The following is an 18,477-nucleotide window of genomic DNA, read 5'->3' on the forward strand; positions in this document are numbered from 1 at the left end:
TTGGGTTTTTTGCTCATAATGTGAGGAGACATTTAGAAACTAATAAAGTAGCTTTAGTTAGCACTCACTTTGTGCTAGGACATTATGTAGTCTGTTTCCCATTTAAGTGTTCATATAAACTCTTACTTCCAGACCTTATCTAATGAAAAAAAATCTCAGGCTGTGCCTTTATCAGTTTCTGGATGTGATTTCATTTATTATTTTGTTTCCCCATCTTCACTAAACTGACTCCTTTAGTTTGTAAACATGGATTGTCTCTGTATTTGCTTTAGCTCCTGACCCTATAACTTGGACATAATTTGTTGAACGAATAAGTTAAAAAGGTAAAAGTTACATATGCTTACATAGCTCAGCTTGTCCTCTACTTAGTAAAGGAGATGTTCTGAAAAGATATGTGAGCATTCTCTACCTGTGAAATTGAACCTGCCATTTAATGTGGAATACATGTGTTTATATATACAGACATACATTAGAAATTGAAGGTAGACTTAATCTTGCCTCTGGCAAGCACACTGTGAAGACTTCCTGAAGATGTACCAAAAATTCTTAACACTGAGAATTGAGGTTTTTGGCTTTGTTTTGCTTTGCTTTTATATTGAAGTTCTTTTTTTTTTTTTTTTTTTAAAGTATCTTAAGTGAAGTCTTTGAAAAGTATGAAGATAGAAGGCATTGGGATTGAGGTCTTCAGTATATTTTATTTTCCTTCAGTATATTTTAGATTTTAAAAAAGTTAACTAGTCATGTTTCATGTGATAGTACCTCAGATTTAATTTTTATTTAGGCAACAGTAAGAAATTACAGTTTTCTATAGCAGATACGTACGGAATCTGCCCACTCTTGGGAGTCAAGACCAGGAGACATTTATATACATGGTTAGTGGTTATGCCTTATTGCATATTTATTTATTGCATATTATATCAAATAGCTGAATGATGAAAGCATCGTAAGACTTTAGAAGAGGCTAAAATGAAAAATTGCCACCCAGTTGCTATGACTTTGGGACCCTCTAAAGAGTTTAGAACAGAGGTTAGAACGATACACCAGAGGTCAGTTAGTACTATTTCTGCCTCTTTATCTTGTATTTTTAAGTCACTGCAGTAAGCCCACAAGATTAGTATAATTGGATGATACAGTTTCAGCTGTTACATGTAATTTCATTTTTCTGCCACTGTCCCTGTTTCAGTCTTTGTTGGTATATTATGTAGAGACCATTTAGAACATGGATAATTGGAATGACCTGTGGTATTATCTGTGGAAGCAGCCATTAGGAAGAAATACAGCTATGTACATTTGGCTTCTAGTGAAGTAAATTAAGCTTCTAAACCTACATTCTATTTTGGGGGACCTTAATAGTGAGAATTTATGGTGTAGTTTTTGTTCTTTTTTTTTTCTTTTTTTTAGGTTTTTTTTTTTTTTAAATTTTTACTTTAGCTTTGTAAATAAAAGCATGACCTGTGTTTTCAGGTTCGCCGGGTCTCCTTTGCAGATCCAATATACCAAGCAGGATTGGCAGATGACATTGATAGGCGATGCTCTATTGTTAGGTCCCATTCTTCAAATAATTCTCCCATAATAAAAACTGTTAAAACTTCACCTACTGCACAATCTAAGGTAAGCTGTGAGCTTTAAAATACACATACATGAATGCAGGTACCGAATTGCATAGTGTAGTTTATCTTAAAACTAATAAAGAACAAGATGTCTTCGGTTTGGATACATTGTTTTGTCTGCAACATGGTAAACAAACATGAAGAGGTGGGAAGAGTCAGTGATAATCCAGTAATTGGTTAGGTAATAGTTTATTACATTTTATATTTTCTCAAAATTTTAGGAAATTACCACTCTCTAAGTAATGAAAGTAGTTATAAAATTATAGTTTTCTAGGGTTCTGAGTTTTTTTTTTTCTCTCCTTTCTTCTGTCTAGCATAATGCCACTTCAGCCAAAGGATTTCTGTCCCCAGGATCACGTAGCCCTAAGTTTAAGAGCTCAAAGAAGTGTTTAGTAAGAAGTGCTTTAGTTTTTATGCAACTTTATATTTTCATGTTCAGTCAGGTGACCTCTATTTAACAATTTTGAAATTTATTTTAAGATTACAGAAATGGCTAAAGAATCTATGCCAAGTCCAACAGAAAGTGTTTACCCGGCTTTGGTGAACTGTGTGGCTCCAGTTGATATCATTTTACCTCAGATTACCTCAAACATGTGGTAAGTAGTTATTTGTGCTGGTTTATACTTAAAAGATGCCACCTGTTTAAGAGGAATATTTAAGTGATCGAGATTCTTATATTTAGAATTGACCATACATGCGCTTTCACACATTTTGTTTTAGAAATATAAATTAATGTGGGAAGATGGGACAGGTAAGGCAATAAGAGAAACATCTACCATAATACAGTAATGGCTAAGATAATTAAATGTATATGTAATATTTGTCAGATGCTGTGCTGAACTCTTTGCATATGTCCTCTTATTTAATCCTAATCACAAATCCCATAAGGAGTATAATTATTATTTCCACTTTACCAGTTGAAGTTTACAAAGGTTACTCCACCAAAGTCATGAGGCCATTAAGTCATAATGTAAGTGAAGTCTAAGACACAAATTGGGCTTAGTCTCTTCCCAGCATTATTGCTTAAGCCAAACAAACACATCAAATTCAAATATTCTTTTAAATTAAATGTATATGTGCCTGCCCTCAGAGTGGGCTAGGTGAACCTATATAAAATTCAGTTATGACTGAGCATAAATCAGGAAATCTAGCTGGTTAGGCCCTCACAAACAGAATAAATGTGAAAGTATATGATGACATTTTTCCTTTTTTTCTTAATCTCTTCAGGGCAAGAGGACTGGGACAGCTCATTAGAGCTAAGAATATAAAAACGATTGGTGATTTGAGCACTCTTACAGCATCTGAAATAAAAACTCTTCCTATCCGTTCTCCAAAAGTGTCCAATGTAAAAAAGGCTCTTAGAATCTATCATGAGCAGCAGGTAAACTTAGATGTTATAAATCATGTATAGATAAATGATCTCTCAGTAGCAATTACAGAAGTTGGTAGTCTTGCTTAAAAACTCATTTTATGCCCCCTCTACCCCCACCCCCACCCCCACCCCCAGTCAGGGTTAACTTAAAACATCACTATATAATTTCACAGAGAGGTTTGCTTCTTGATTTTGTCTGGTTTTGTGTATTGCATCTCTTTATTCTTTGAGTTCTCTTCTCCTATCCCCTTGCCTCGTTCATTTCCACCAAATTGGTGATTGGTTCCATGGCTGCTTTTCCTAAAACCAGAGGTTCAAATCTAAACATTCTAATAAAAATCTTTCAAATTTGTATTTAACAGTATTTCTCTTTTGCTGTCCAACACAACTGTAACTAATTTTTCTTGTTCTTACCAACTTTTTGCACATAAATATTTTGGCTCATAGACATTTTTCAAGATTCTGAGAGAAGCCAAGATTCTCCACTCCCCAACCCTCAATAAAAACACAGATGGAAAACTCATCATTTCAGAAGGAGTCAGACTGTTCTGAAACCTATGCAGAGACCTTTTATGTGGCCACTGAAACTACACAAAATTGTGAATAAATGAGAACAGGTTATGTTAAAGCTTGAAAACCAGTGTTTACATTAGAATTTCTGAGACTGGAGTTAGCTAACTACTGAAGACTTCTGCTGTTTTCTTAGAAGTGTTTGATTTAAAAATTATTAAGTATTTATAATCCTTAAAAACTTCTAAAAGACCCAAAGATTATATTAGTAATTTTCAGTCTCATAGACTTGTCTGCTGTGGACCTTTCATAAAAGTGGGATTATATGAGCTGTGGTCTTTTGTGATTGACTTCTTTGAGCATAATGTTTTCAAGGTTCATGTGTATTAGTACTTCATTCCTCTTCATGGCTAAATAATACCCCTTATATGAATGTACAACATTTAGGTCGTCCATCAATTACTTAACATTTAGGTTGTTTTTATCTTTTGCTCTTATGTACACTCATAAGTTTTTGTGTGGATGTGTTACTCTTTCTCTTGGGTGTCTACACAGGAGTCTAATTGATGGACCCATCAATATGGTAACTACAACATTCTGAAACTAGTATCTTCTCAGTCACTAATCTGTAAGCCTAGGAACACCTTTCAAAATTGTATTGTTCTTTTATTTTTATTTATTTATTTTTTAAGATTTTATTAATTTACTTGACAGACAGAGATCACAAGTAGGTGGGGGCGGGGGGAGCAGGCTCCCTGCTGAGCAGGGAGAGATCGATGCAGGGCTTGATTCCAGGACCCTGGGATCATGACCTGAGCTGAAGGCAGAGGTTTAACCCACCGAGCCACCCAGGCACCCCAAAAGTTGTATTCTTTTTTTTAAAAGTCCATATGTTTTTTAAGTTTGGAAATAATCTGCCTTGGATTTTCTTTTCTTATATTGCTAAACTTGGGAAATACAGTGTAATTTTTTTGGCTACCTGGCTATTTCTTGAGAAGCCCATTAAAAAATATTACAGACATTTAACCAGCTTTTTGAAAAAACTGAAAAACACTTTATAATCCCATTTTTTTGTGTCACTAGTACAATGTAGTTTCTTAGCAAGATTTGCTAAGCTAATAGTCATGTGATGGGCTGGGAAACATGTCAGATTCTTTTCCAGTGGTGGTGGTGGTGTTGTTCCTTTTAAAAGCAACTTTAAATTTTTTCGTTTTATTTTTGTTTTACTGGCCTGTGTGTAATCCAGGTAAAATCTCGTGGACTAGAGGAGATTCCAGTTTTTGATATTTCTGAAAAAACAGTAAATGGAATACAAACTAAATCTCTCCCTTCTGATGAAGAAAGACTTGCCTCAGGTATGTTTTAGCAAAGCAGGACAATTTTATTTACAGCATCAGTTGACTTTGAATATATGCTTCTAGTTTTAATTTGACCATGCTCTGTTAATTCGACAAGGTTTTTGTGTTTTGGGGGGTTTTTTTGGTGCCTGTGGCCAAGTGCATGAAAAAGTAGCTGATACTGATTCCAACTATGTCTAGTTGTTTTTCTCGAACTGTCAACCACTACTCAAATAAGGATATAAACTAAATAGTGTGTTCCAGTTATGCTGTTAATAAAAAAGGAAGTAACCTGGCTCTTCAGTGGCACTGAATAAGTTATGGTGTGGAGTTTTCTGTTGCCTTGTTCTCTTGAGGAATAACAGTACCTCAGCCTGCACTCAAATCTTAGGCACTTAAACTTTTTATTAACTTAAAAGGAAATATGTACAACTTAAGTTTTTTCTGGAATAAATTAATTGTGCTTTTTTTCTTTTAGATTTAATTGATCCTGTTACTTTGGAAACTCCATTACCTAAAAATCTTGTGGCACAGATTAGTGCACTTGCTCTTCAACTAGATTCAGAAGATCTCCATAATTATTCAGGAAGCCAGCTGTTTGAAATGCATGAGAAACTTGGTAGCATGGCAAACTCTATAATAAAAAATTTGCAGTCACGTTGGAGGTCACCAACCCATGAAAATTCCGTTTAGTATTTTAAGAGAAAATTGAACTTTTCCCCCCCAACATCACTGGATTTGTTGATCATAAAAAAAGTTCTGAAATACAGCACCATTTCAGACTGAAAGTTTGCGAAGTTGATAGCATTTCAAACCCTGAAGGGCTGTGACTTATGTAAGTTCAATTTTGTAAGTTCATTCTGTAAGATTTTTGTTCATACAATATTTTCTTGGCTGCTATGCATAGTTTTTCAAAAATTTAAATATCTTACTGAAATGTGGAAGCAAAAACTAGAAACAAAAGCAATTTATTGCACATCTTAAACTCCTACATATTCTGATGAAACATTCATGAAAAGTACCTTATTTTAAGTAAGTAAAATTTAACATGTCTGTTTGAATTTTTTCCTGAGCTGATAAAGGTGTTTATACTTGATTTTTTTTAATTTATATTTGTTGCACCTGAGTTTTAAGAAATTTGTTCTCAGTAGAAAATCTTAAATGAGATGCAAAAGAATTGGAACCTTTTTTTCCACAGATGTCAACTTCCACAGCTTCCAAGAAAAATACCAAAAGCTGCAACTTCTGGGGTTAAAATAAGCAGAACTTACTAAGATGCCATTCATTTGCGTTAGCAAATATTTATGCGGCAGCATTTGCTTGTGAAAATTTAGTCGTATGAGACACACTCATTTTAAAATGCACGACTATTTGTACATTATGTATAGATTACAGTGTTTTTAATTTATAAATTTCAGCCTTTGTTAATGGCATGAATTTTTCTGCAGCTACTTGTGAATACCTTTGTTTAATAGAAACCTATTTTGTATATATTAAATACTGAGATACCAGTATGGACAGTAGAAGTGCTTTGTGGGCTTGCTGCAGATGTTTGTAGGATTCTGTATCTACAAAACCAGATAGTTTTGTACTTAGTAAAAACACGAGTTTTTATTTTCTAAAGTAACCAGGAGTTAAACTTACAGAAATGAGAAAGTATCACATGAAGATTTCGCTATTCATACCACAACCACCACCACCCCCCCTTTTTTTTTTTTTTTTTTGGTTTGCAAGGAGGGTATCTGCCACTAGAAAGCTTCATTACATTTCTTTTTAAAGTGGAGAGTTAGTGTGACTATTTTTGTTACAACTTGAGCTAAATGATATCTAGGATTTATCTGTTCTTTTCACCTACACGTAAAGCAAACTTGGAAGAAATTTGAAATTGAAATTGTTCTTTTGAAATATGTATGTTTGCGTAGTTTTAAAAAAAAAGGTGTATATAATTAAAACATTTGTAAATTTTACTGACTAGTATTAGTGCCTGACTTCCCATATTTGTTTCGTCTCTTTACAGTGAGAATATCTCCTTTGTTCTGATTAGAATGAGTGAATGACCTTCATAGTTTCATACTTTATTCAGAACTAACCAGCTTGAAAAGGCACACATTCTTTTAGCAAGTTACAGAAAGTTTAATTCTTGTGCTTAGTTAGTTCCTGTATTCAGAAGGGGACCACCTGCCAGCCAGAAAAGTTGGTGTCTTTTTCATAATTATAAATCCATCATTACAAATATTTTGGGGGTATAAGTTTCTTAGTCCTACACCAAGGTTGGGTTTACAGGAAATTCTGGGACTGTAAAGCTGAGGATTGTAAGCTTGACAAAATAAGTAAAAATAGAAACTTTTTGACAGACTTATAATTGTGGTTTATATTGCCTACCATTTCCCAAATTATATTTTATAGTAAAGAGCCACATAAATTTTTAGTTAACAGGTGTAAGAAGGAGTATGTATATGTGTTTGTATGGAGTCAAAATTGTCTTATCTCATGACTGTTATCTTAATGTTTGTGTAAACTAGCTGGTGAAATGGAAGTTCTTGAGAACTTTGAACAGTATAGGAGAAAAGTGATAAGCATTTACTTAAATCACTGAATTTGATATAAGCACAAGTATGTATTTTCAGATACTGTGATTGAACAAGGATCTGTTTAAAAATGTTAGTTGAAGGCAGAAACCAGTTTGCTAAATCTTCATTGTTGATATAGTTAAGCGTATATTTGAGGCACCTTATTTTTAATACTCTTGCCTTAAATTTTTACCTGAATAATTCATAAGTAGCAAAAACTATTAATTCTCCTTGATCAGTTTCAGTATGTTGTTTAACTATTAAAATTAAATCAGGTCTTCAGTATTTTCTAAGGGTTAATTAAAAAATGGAAAATATTAATAAGAACACTCATGTGATTTCTTATTTTAGGCATTTATAAAAAGAATCTGGTTGATTGTAAAAAGAAGCACAGTATAACTTCTCATGTTCCAAAATGGACTTCATGTGGTGGATTTAAAAATTTTCAGTATTGCACGGAGCCCATTGTCAAAGGTGTTACATTTGAACAAGTTTGAAAGCCATTGTTGAATGGTATGGAGCTTTTGCACAAATTCCATATAGTGTAGGATGAATCAGGTTTAGTGATAATGTTATCGGATAATATAGTCAAAAATAAGATTTAAATCGGAATGTGATAGTTTCTGGCATTGCTTGTGGATTCTTTATAGCCTGAAAATAGGGATTCTGTTATGTATTAAGAATCATGAAAATGTCAAGGAAATTGGATTATATCTTGCCTAAAATAAAAGTGGCACGGCAAGAAGCAAAATTAGGGGAAAATGGGAGGGGTGTGGATAAAATACACAATTAGAGGTTTTTTTTTTTTAAGATAAAGGAATGACAGTATTAAAAATAAGTGCTGTTCAAAAAACCTTTGTTGGAATTTAACAGAAAATACGAGTTTATTAAAGCGTTCATTTTTAACCTTAATGTCATTCTTTCCAGCTTTATAATCCAGTAAAAAGGATGTAGTTTCCATCTCATTTTCTTCATTACTGATTTTCAGGGAGATAATTTGCAGCTAGGCTAGAAGGCCATAAAATAGCAGTTACTGACAGTATTAGGCTAAGACTTTGGTCAGGGAGAGGGAGCTGGTTGCTCATTAGCACGGCGCCTATCTGTTTAATCCCTAAGCCATCAGGAAGGTCTTAGACATTACATGCAAGTGTTCTGACTTTAAACACAGTGCTTCTCAAACTTGTCTGTATGTAAGAATGCAGATTCTGATTCAGCAGGTCTGGGAATAGGGCCTGATAGTTTAGTTTATCTCTAAAAGCTCCCACATGACCCATACAAATGCTGATGTCTGTGGATTGCGTTTGTGGTGGTTAGGCCCAGAAGCTTCAGGCTGTGAATTAGGTGATAACATAAGTGGCTTTAAGTCCCAGGAATTACTGCCACAAAAGATAAGATTAAGTTTTGTTTTTTTTAAACAACTTTTTCAAGTTTATGATTGGGGGTGCAGACTGGTCGTGAAGGCTTCAAATTAAAGTTCAAAAGTTTTTTAAGAGTTAAAAGTAGAATTTTGCCTCATTTGGAGCCTTTTTTAGATAGGAAAATTCATGGTTTGGGGAGGAAGATTTATGTTTTTAAATAGACAGTTATGTATTTTATGTTATAAAGAACCTAACTAAACAAATGGACAGTGTGAGCCTTTTTTTCATGAATGGTGTAAGTGGAGTATGTTCTCATTTTTAAAATATAAAAGTAAATTTCAGATATCAGAAATAGATTTAGTCTCTAAATAAATCTTGCCTTCTAAGTAAAATAGCTTCACTATTTTACTAATAAACATTGAAAACTGACTACCTAAGATTAATTTGGCAGTAAAGTTAGCAGTACCAAAATAAGCCCTGACAGATGTGACTTGTCGTTTTAGTTAAAGACCTCTGGTTACTTTGCTGTTGCATTGTTGAAAATTTCCATTTCATCTTAAAATGGTGTTTGAAAGACAGTTGAATAATTTTTTCTAAAAGTGAGTTTTTCTTGGCATTCAGTTCTATTTCCCTCACGTGTTTTAAGTACTCTTTTCATAAGAATTGTACTCATTCAGAGCACTTAAGAAAATGTAGCCAGAAGTTAAGTAGTGGGATTTTTAATTGATTTATTAAAATTTGTTGAGTGCCTGATTTATAAAACAAATCTGGGCTTTGGTTTGTGATGGTCCAATATGATATGTTTATCATATACCAGGCTTTGTATATTGCTCTTTCAGTATTAAAATCTGAGTCATTAGGGTTTGAAATCTGTAGCTTTTTAACAGAATAGTAGTCTAACAATTGAATGTTCACTCATTTTCTTGGAATAGAATGTTAAATTTTATATTGTGGTCTTAACCATTTTTTTCCTTTATATACCAAGCCAAAGAACAGTGGAAACCAAACATGAAGCGCCAAGCTGTAAATGCTTACTCTCCTGAAGTATACCTTAGAAGAAAAGATAATCTCTCCCGTTACCTAAGAATATAAGATTGAAGGCAGTATTTTAAATTGATAGCACATGGAATAAAATAAATAAGGTAGTTTTTTAGTATAGGTACAGTCATATATACTTTGAAAATAGCTGGTAGTTATCCTGTATATAAGTACTGTAGATAAGTACCAGAACTGATACTGATAAATACCCTGAATAATTATTTAAATTATACATTATTTACAGGTCACCTGTCTGGCTCAGTTACTGGTGGAGCATGCAACTCTTAATTTTGGGATTTTGAGTTCAAGCCCCACGTTGGTGGTAGAGATTGCTTAAAAATAAAATCTTTTTAAAAAATAAAATATACATTATTTAATATCCTGCCCCCCCAAAAAGGAGTAAAGTAAATAACTCCCAATAATGGAATTATTTGGTACATGGATAAATTGCATATAACTAGAAAGTTCACCTTCAAAATAAACTCATGGAATGAAATACAGTATAATAGTTATTTTGATATTTAATTGAATAATTAGCAAGTATCTAAATACATTTTTATTTTTGTAGAATGAGAATTTTCTAGGAAATGAACAATGAATTTTGAGTATAGAAACTGAAATATGGCATGGCAATCTTAACCTAGTATGTTGTTACGAACAGGTTGAAAAACTACAGCCTGCCACCTGTTTTTTTATACATCCTCTGAGGTAGGAATGGTTTTTACATTTTCTAAAAGGTTGAAAAAATTCAGAAGTAGTATTTTGTGACACATGGAAAGATGAAATTAAAATTTCAGTGGAGATAAAATTTTACTGGGACACAGCTATGTTTATTTACGTAGTGTCTTTGGCTGCTCTCCTGCTGCAGTAGCAGATTGGAATAGTGTGACAGGCTGTATAGCCTGTTGACACCTAACATTCACATATTTATTTGACCCCTTTGTGTAAAGTTTGCAGATCCCTGTTACAAAGGGTAAGTTTGTTCATATGTGGCCTGTAAATCCAGTTGGTCATTTGCTTCTGGATGGCATATGGGTCTCCTGCTTCCTTAAGTCCTAAATTTCTATTGCTGTTACTTAGATTTTACTTTTACAAAAATGTGTTCCCATGATTGCATTTATATTTTAACTGTATTGCTCAAATACATATATTCTAGGAGTACTAGTACTTTTTAGGTACACTTTTTTTCTCCTATTTAATCTCAAATGACAGTAATGTGTTTACGATGGATGTTAAGGGACGCTGATGTGTGAGGGAAAGGCATCTAACACTGGGTGGTTTTGTCAGACCTGTGAAATAAGTTGGGAGTTGAGGGAGTTTGCTTTCTGTGTTGGTGGGGAATCAGTTGCTTTCAATCTGTCTTAACACTACCTCCTGTGGATAGACTTGACTAAATGCATTTAGAAAAGGCTGAGAGAAGCCAAATTAGTCATGTATTAGCCCTGCAATATTTTTGTTCCCACCACTTGATGAACTCTGAGAGCTTTGTTATACATTCAAAGTGTTTATATTTGATAAGTCAAATGTTTTAAGTTGAAATTTCACCGAAGTACCTGTTCATTGGTCAGTTAACTGCACTAGCATTTGGGGACTAAGGATGTGGTCAGTTATTTGTGTAATACTTTATACAGTGTTTGAAGCAGGTAGACCAATACTAAAAGTGTATTTTCAGGTTCATTATGATTGGGTTGAGGGAGGGAGAATCTGTCTGATCCGCAGTAAAATTTTCATGATCTATTGAGAGTTAACTGTTACCACTTGCCAATTGAGACTGGATATTGAAACATTTTTAAAGAGTGCACTTTAATCTTAAATAAAACTATAAAAACTAAACAATTCTGGCACTGTTTTTGTTTGTTTTGTTTGGCTTTGAATTGAGTAAGATGAGCATAATCCACATACGAACATAGTGAACACCGTGACCCTCCACAGACACATGAGCCATTCCTGTTTTATCACCCGTTTTAGCCATAGAAGAGGTTCTCTTGTATTCGTAGTTTCTGGGTTCCACATACTTGTAGATCCATACATCTGAATTAAAAGTGAAATAGACAATGATGTTGAAGAATACTGCAGCAAAGAGCCACAAACTGAGTGTTAACAGAAATTTATTGTTCCACAGTTCTGGAGGCTGGAAGCCTGAGACAAGTTGTTCACAGGATTGGTGTCTTAAAACGGCTGTGAGGGGGGCACCTGGGTGATTCAGTGGATTAAGCCTCTGCCTTCAGCTTGGGTCATGATCCCAGAGTCCTGCGATCGAGCCCCGCATCAGGCTCTCTGCTCAGCGGGGAGCCTGCTTCCTCCTCTCTCTGCCTACTTGTAATCTCTGTCAAATAAATAAAATCTTTAAAAAAAAAAAGGGCTGTGAGGAAGATCCATGCTTCTCCCCTAGCTTCTGGTGCTTTGCTAGCAATTTTTTTAAGTTTTTTTTTTTTTTTTTTTTTAATTTATTTGACAGAGATCACAAGTAGATAGAGAGGCAGGCAGAGAGAGAGGGAAGCAGGCTCCCTGCTGAGCAGAGAGCCCGACGCGGGACTCGATCCCAGGACCCTGGGATCATGACCTGAGCCGAAGGCAGCGGCTTAACCCACTGAGCCACCCAGGCGCCCCGCAATTTTTTACTTTGTTGGCATGTAGAAGCTTCACTCTGCTTTCAGATTCCCCCGGTGTTCTCTGTATTTGTCCAGACTTCTATTTATTTATTTATGTAAAGATTTTATTTATTTGACAGGGAACACAAGCAGGGGGTGGGAGAGGGAGAAGCAGGCTTCCTGCTGAGCAGGGAGCTCAATGTGGGGCTTGATCCCAGGACCCTGAGATCATGACCCGAGCCAAAGGCAGATGCTTAATGACTGAGCCACCCAGGCGCCCCAGACTTCTTTTTATAGACACCGGTTGTATTGGCTTTGGGCTCATCCTAATGACCTCATTTTAACTAATAACTTATGCAGTGTCACATTCTGAGGCACGGCGTGGTGGGGTGGTGGTGGGATGGTGGTTAGGGCTTTGTGGGGACCTGAAGAACTCATAATAATTTCCCAAGAGTAGCATCGAAGAGTACCATGAACACTAGTCATGACTAGTGGAGGGAGCTGGGCTGAGTTCTGACTCTGACTCCAATATAACTCAGTTGCAAATTGATCTCTTTTATAACCTCTTGCAGATGGTATGAACAGCTAGTCACGGAGGATTTTGCAGCGGTAGGTTGTCTTAAGTGTGTGGTAGTGGAGTATTTGTACAAAGGACTTCCCTGTTATCACTGTATTCACGGAATGGAGGTCCAAGCAGAAGTCTTGAAAACTGGATGAGCAGGAAAATTCCCTGGATATGGATTGTCCGGTGTTTTAAGGTGTGTCAATTGTGATTGTTTTAAGATGTGATTAATAGGTGGTCAAGATGGTGGGAAAGTAGGAGGAGGCACCATTTCAACCTGTACCCTAAAGTGAGCTGATTACCTACCAAAGAACTCCGACCACCCATGAAATCAGCCTGAGAGCAGAATTATACACATCTGGATCTCTATAGGAGCAGAAGACGCCAGTGGCAGGTAAAGCAGACTGGGAGCGGCGGACTGATATCGGAAGATAAACAAAAGGGGGAGGGAGCCACCAGAGGTGACCGATTGGAAAGTAATACCCCAACACGAGAGTGCCCTGCGTCTGGGGACCAGCATTAACTTGGAGTCTGGTTGAAAGCACTCAAAAAACAAAGAGCAAAGGATCGCGGAGGGTAATAGTGGGAACCTGGGCGGTTAGGGTCAGGGACCTAAGCCCCCCGACCCAGGACAGCCTCCCCTGGCGCTGAGCCAGAGAGAGTGCGGCGCGTCCCACACCCTCCCTTGGGATAGGTGCTCATAGGCGCTAGCCTGGAGCTCTGGCATCTGGAAAAACCAGACATTCCCAGCCCGGGACAGCGGGAAAATCTCAGTGTGCGATCTCTGCTCGGAACCTCTCTGGCGGTCTGGAGCTGCCTAGACAGCCACCGCTGCCCTGGTTTTGGGTACAACGAGGAGCTCCTGCATCCCCAGGGACAGTGACTCAGAACCGACTCAGCCAGCAGCTTTTCCAAAACATTCTGGGGCTTCTCTCTGAGAGGGAGGTCGGGGTGCAGTTTGCTCTCCTCTAAACCTCCAAAAACCATCAAAAGCTGTCAAGGCGAGAGAAAGCAGATGAAAGAACATAAAAACCCCCAGAGAACAAAAGGCTGAAAAAAACAGTTTCCTCAGAGCTCACCCCCTTGAGGGGAGCGGAAGGACCTAACTCAGGGAACATCATTGTCTGAAAACCCACGTGGCAGGCCCCTCCCCCAGAAAACCAACCAGGAAGGAAGAAAAAAAAAAAGACTGCAAGAGAACAACCACCACTACTTCATAAATACAACTTTTATTTTTAACTCTTTACCAATATTCTGGTTCTTTTTTTTTATACATACAGATAATTTTTTAACCTATTTACCACCACACTGAGATGTCCAGTACATCAAATTCTTTAATAACCTTCAAACCTGAACTTTTTGATACATACACCCGTGTTTTTCTTTTGCTTTTCTATTTTTTAATTCTTTTTTAATTTTAACTTAGTTTAGTCTAGTTTATTCTTTTTTAATTTTTATTTTCTACTATACATATAGAGTTAAACTTCAAGGTAATCCCCTTTCCCCAATCAATGCTACCCCTATAGGCAAACCGGTTTCTAATCCCCCTGTAACTTAGGAAAGTTGAGTCCCTTAACAAAAACATCAAGATACCTTCAGGAAGAATCAAAATAACCTTCCTCACCCACACTGAGAATTTATAACCACTCTCCCAATTTTTCCTTCTGTCAGTGTTTCTGTGAATTTGTGTTTGTCCTGATAAAATATAAATCTTATACTTGGGGTTCTTTCTGATGAGGTTCTTCCCTTTTTTTTTTTTTTTTGCTTATATATATATATTTTTTTTTTCTCTTGTCATATACTTTTATCAGTCTTTTTGTTTGTCTGTTTTTGTTTGTATACTTCATAAATCTTACCTTGTGGCCCATTTGGGCTGAGCCTTCTCTTTTATCTTCCCTTTTTTTCCTATCTCTCTCTCTCTCTCTCTCTCTCTCTTTTTTTTTTCCTTTTTTCTTTCCCCTTTTTTTTCTTTCTTCTTCTCTATTTCTCTTTTTCTTTTCTTTTTTTCTCTCATTTGGGTGGGGAATCCTGATTGCACAGAAGCGTTCCAGGGTGCACATTGACTGCACCACAATCGATTAGTCCAGCTGCATCTGTTCAGTCATCTCTTTCCGAAATGACTAGGAGGAGGAATACCCAACAGAAGAAAAATACAGAGGATGGGCCTTCTGCAACAGAGCTAATGGCTATCGACATAGACAATATGTCAGAAAAGGAATTCAGACTAACAATTATCCAGGCAATAGCTAGGTTGGAGAAAGCCATGGATGACCAAACAGAATTGATTAGGGCAGAACTGAAAGCCACCAGGGATGATGTTCACAATGTTAGGGCAGAACTGAAAGCCACCAGGGATGATGTTCAAAATGCTCTCAATGAGTTCCAATCTAATCTAAATTCTCTAAAAGCTAGGGTAACTGAGACAGAAGATAGAATTAGTGATCTGGAGGACAAACAGAGAGAAAGGATCAGGAGGAAGCCTGGAACAAACAGCTCAGAAGCCACAAAAACAGAATCAGGGAAATAAACGATGCCATGAAACGTTCCAACGTCAGAATTATTGGAATCCCTGAAGGGGAGGAAAAAGAAAGAAGTCTAGAAGATATAGTGGAAGAAGTAGTCTATGAAAATTTTCCCAATCTCACAAATGGAAACAACGTTCATGTACTAGAGGCAGAGAGATCTCCTCCCAAGATTTTAAATTCTCGAAAGTCCTCACAACACCTTATAGTTAGAATGAGGAATTATGTTTCAAGAGAGACCCTCTTAAAAGCAGCTAGGACAAAAAAGCTCCTTACGTACAGAGGAAAGCCCATTAGAATAACGTCAGACCTTTCCACAGAGACCTGGCAAGCCAGGAAGGGCTGGCAAAATATATTCAGAGTACTAAATGAGAAGAACATGCAACCAAGAATACTCTATCCAGCAAGACTGACATTTAAAATGGATGGAGAGATAAAGAGTTTCCAAGACCGGCAAGGCTTAAAAGACTATGCAACTACCAAGCCGACACTGCAGGAAATATTAAGGGGGGTCCTATAAAAGAGAAAAAATCCTAAGAATATCATTGAACAGAAATATAGAAACAATCTACAGACAGAAAGACTTCAAAGGCAACACGATGTCAATAAAAACCTATCTCTCAATAATCACTCTCAATGTGAATGGCCTAAATGTGCCCATAAAACGACACAGGGTTGCAGATTGGATAAAACGACAGGACCCATCCGTATGTTGTCTACAAGAGACCCATTTTGAACCTAAGGATACACCCAGACTGAAAGTGAAGGGATGGAGAAGCATCTTTCATGCCAATGGGCCTCAAAAGAAGGCCGGGGTAGCGATTCTCATATCAGATAAATTAGATTTTAAACTAAAGACTGTAGTCAGAGATACAGAAGGACACTACATAATACTTAAAGGGACTATCCGCCAAGATGATCTAACAATTGTGAATATCTATGCCCCCAATATGGGAGCACCCAATTACATAAGAAAAGTATTAATCAAGATAAGGAGTCATATTGATATGAATACAATAATAGTAGGAGATCTTAATACGCCTCTCTCAGAAATAGATCATCAAAGCACAAAATTAATGAAGAAATAAGAGCATTGAATGAAACATTGGACCAGATGGACCTCATCGACGTATACAGAACATTCCACCCTAAAACAACAGAATACTAATTCTTCTCAAGTGCACATGGAACCTTCTCCAGAATAGACCACATACTGGGTCACAAAGCAGGACTCAACCGATACCAAAAGACTGACATTATTCCCTGCATATTCTCAGATCACAATGCTTTGAAACTGGAACTCAATCACAAGGAAAAGTTCAGAAGGAACTCAAACACCTGGAAGCTAAAGACCACCTTGCTTAAGAATACTTGGATCAACCAGGAGATCAAAGATGAACTTAAACAATTCATGGAAACCAATGAGAATGAAGACACTTCAGTCCAAAACCTATGGGATACAGCAAAGGCGGTTCTAAGGGGAAAATACATAGCCATCCAAGCCTCCCTCAAAAACACTGAAAAATCCAGAATACACCAGCTGTCTCTACACCTTAAAGAACTGGAGAATCAACAACAAATCAAACCAACTCCACACTCAAGAAGGGAAATAATCAAGATTAGAGCAGAGATCAATGAGGTAGAAACCAGAGATACAATAGAACGTATCAATGAAACTAGAAGCTGTTTTTTTGGAAGAATCAATAAGATCGATAAACCACTGGCCACACTAATCCAAAAGAAAAGAGAGAAAGCCCAAATTAATAAAATTATGAATGAAAAGGGAGAGATCACAACTAACACCAAGGAAATAGAAACAATCATCAGAAATTATTACCAACAGTTATGTGCCAATAAGCTAAGCAACCTAGATGAAATGCATGCATTCCTGGAAAACTACAAACTCCCAAAATTGAACCAGGAAGAAATTGACAACCTGAATAGACCGATATCTAGTAATGAGATTGAAGCAGTGATCAAAAACCTCCCAAAAAACAAGAGCCCAGGACCTGACGGATTCCCTGGGGAATTCTACCAAACTTTCAAAGAAGAAATAACCCCAATTCTCCTGAAGCTGTTCCCAAAAATTGAAGCAGAAGGAAAACTTCCAGACTCTTTTTATGAAGCCAGCATTACCCTGATCCCCAAACCAGGCAAAGACCCTACCAAAAAGGAGAATTTCAGACCAATATCACTGATGAATATGGATGCAAAGATTCTCAACAAGATCCTAGCAAACAGGATCCAGCAGCACATTAAAAAGATTATCCACCATGACCAGGTGGGATTCATCCCTGGGTTGCAAGGTTGGTTCAACATTCGCAAATCAATCAGTGTGATAGAACACATCAATAAGAGAAGAGAGAAGAACCACATGGTCCTCTCAATTGATGCAGAAAAAGCATTTGACAAAATCCAGCATCCATTCCTGATGAAAACGCTTCAAAGTATAGGGATAGAGGGAACATTCCTGAACTTCATAAAATCTATCTATGAAAGACCCACAGCAAATATCATCCTCAATGGGGAAAAGCTTGCAGCCTTCCCGTTGAGATCAGGAACACGACAAGGATGCGCACTCTCACCACTCTTGTTCAACATAGTATTAGAAGTTCTAGCAACGGCAATCAGACAACAAAGAGAAATAAAAGGTATCCAAATTGGCAAGGAAGAAGTCAAACTCTCTCTCTTCGCAGATGACATGATTCTTTATATGGAAAACCCCAAAGACTCCACCCCCAAACTACTAGAACTCATAGAGCAATTCAGTAACGTGACAGGATACAAAGTCAATGTACAGAAATCAGTGGCTTTCTTATACACTAACAATGAAAATACAGAAAGGGAAATTAGAGAATCGATTCCATTTACTATAGCACCAAGAACCATAAGATACCTGGGCATAAACCTAACCAAAGAAGTAAAGGACCTGTACTCGAGGAACTACAGAACACTCATGAAAGAAATTGAAGAAGACACAAAAAGATGGAAGACTGTTCCATGCTCT

General features: G+C 36.6%; 1 protein-coding gene across 8 annotated transcripts in view; it reads left to right on the forward strand.

The window, feature by feature from the left end:
• Positions 1–11,615, forward strand: part of RIF1 (replication timing regulatory factor 1) — a 56,899-nt gene extending 45,284 nt beyond the window's left edge. For 4 of the 8 annotated variants that reach the window (XM_046018709.1, XM_046018711.1, XM_046018713.1 and 1 more), the window contains exons 31-36: positions 1,465–1,611; positions 1,925–2,002; positions 2,091–2,206; positions 2,838–2,991; positions 4,739–4,847; positions 5,308–6,046. In XM_046018709.1, the coding sequence (XP_045874665.1) occupies positions 1,465–1,611; positions 1,925–2,002; positions 2,091–2,206; positions 2,838–2,991; positions 4,739–4,847; positions 5,308–5,522 (819 nt within the window). In that variant the 3' untranslated portion in view covers positions 5,523–6,046. Of the gene's footprint in view, positions 1–1,464; positions 1,612–1,924; positions 2,003–2,090; positions 2,207–2,837; positions 2,992–4,738; positions 4,848–5,307; positions 6,047–6,846 lie in introns of those variants that run through there. The other 4 variants (XM_046018714.1, XM_046018715.1, XR_006820260.1 and 1 more) reach the window with 3 other exon arrangements.
• Positions 11,616–18,477: the final 6,862 nt, after the last annotated feature.

Source organism: Meles meles, chromosome 9, assembly GCF_922984935.1.
Source record: "Meles meles chromosome 9, mMelMel3.1 paternal haplotype, whole genome shotgun sequence".
Taxonomy (NCBI): Eukaryota; Metazoa; Chordata; class Mammalia; order Carnivora; family Mustelidae; genus Meles; species Meles meles.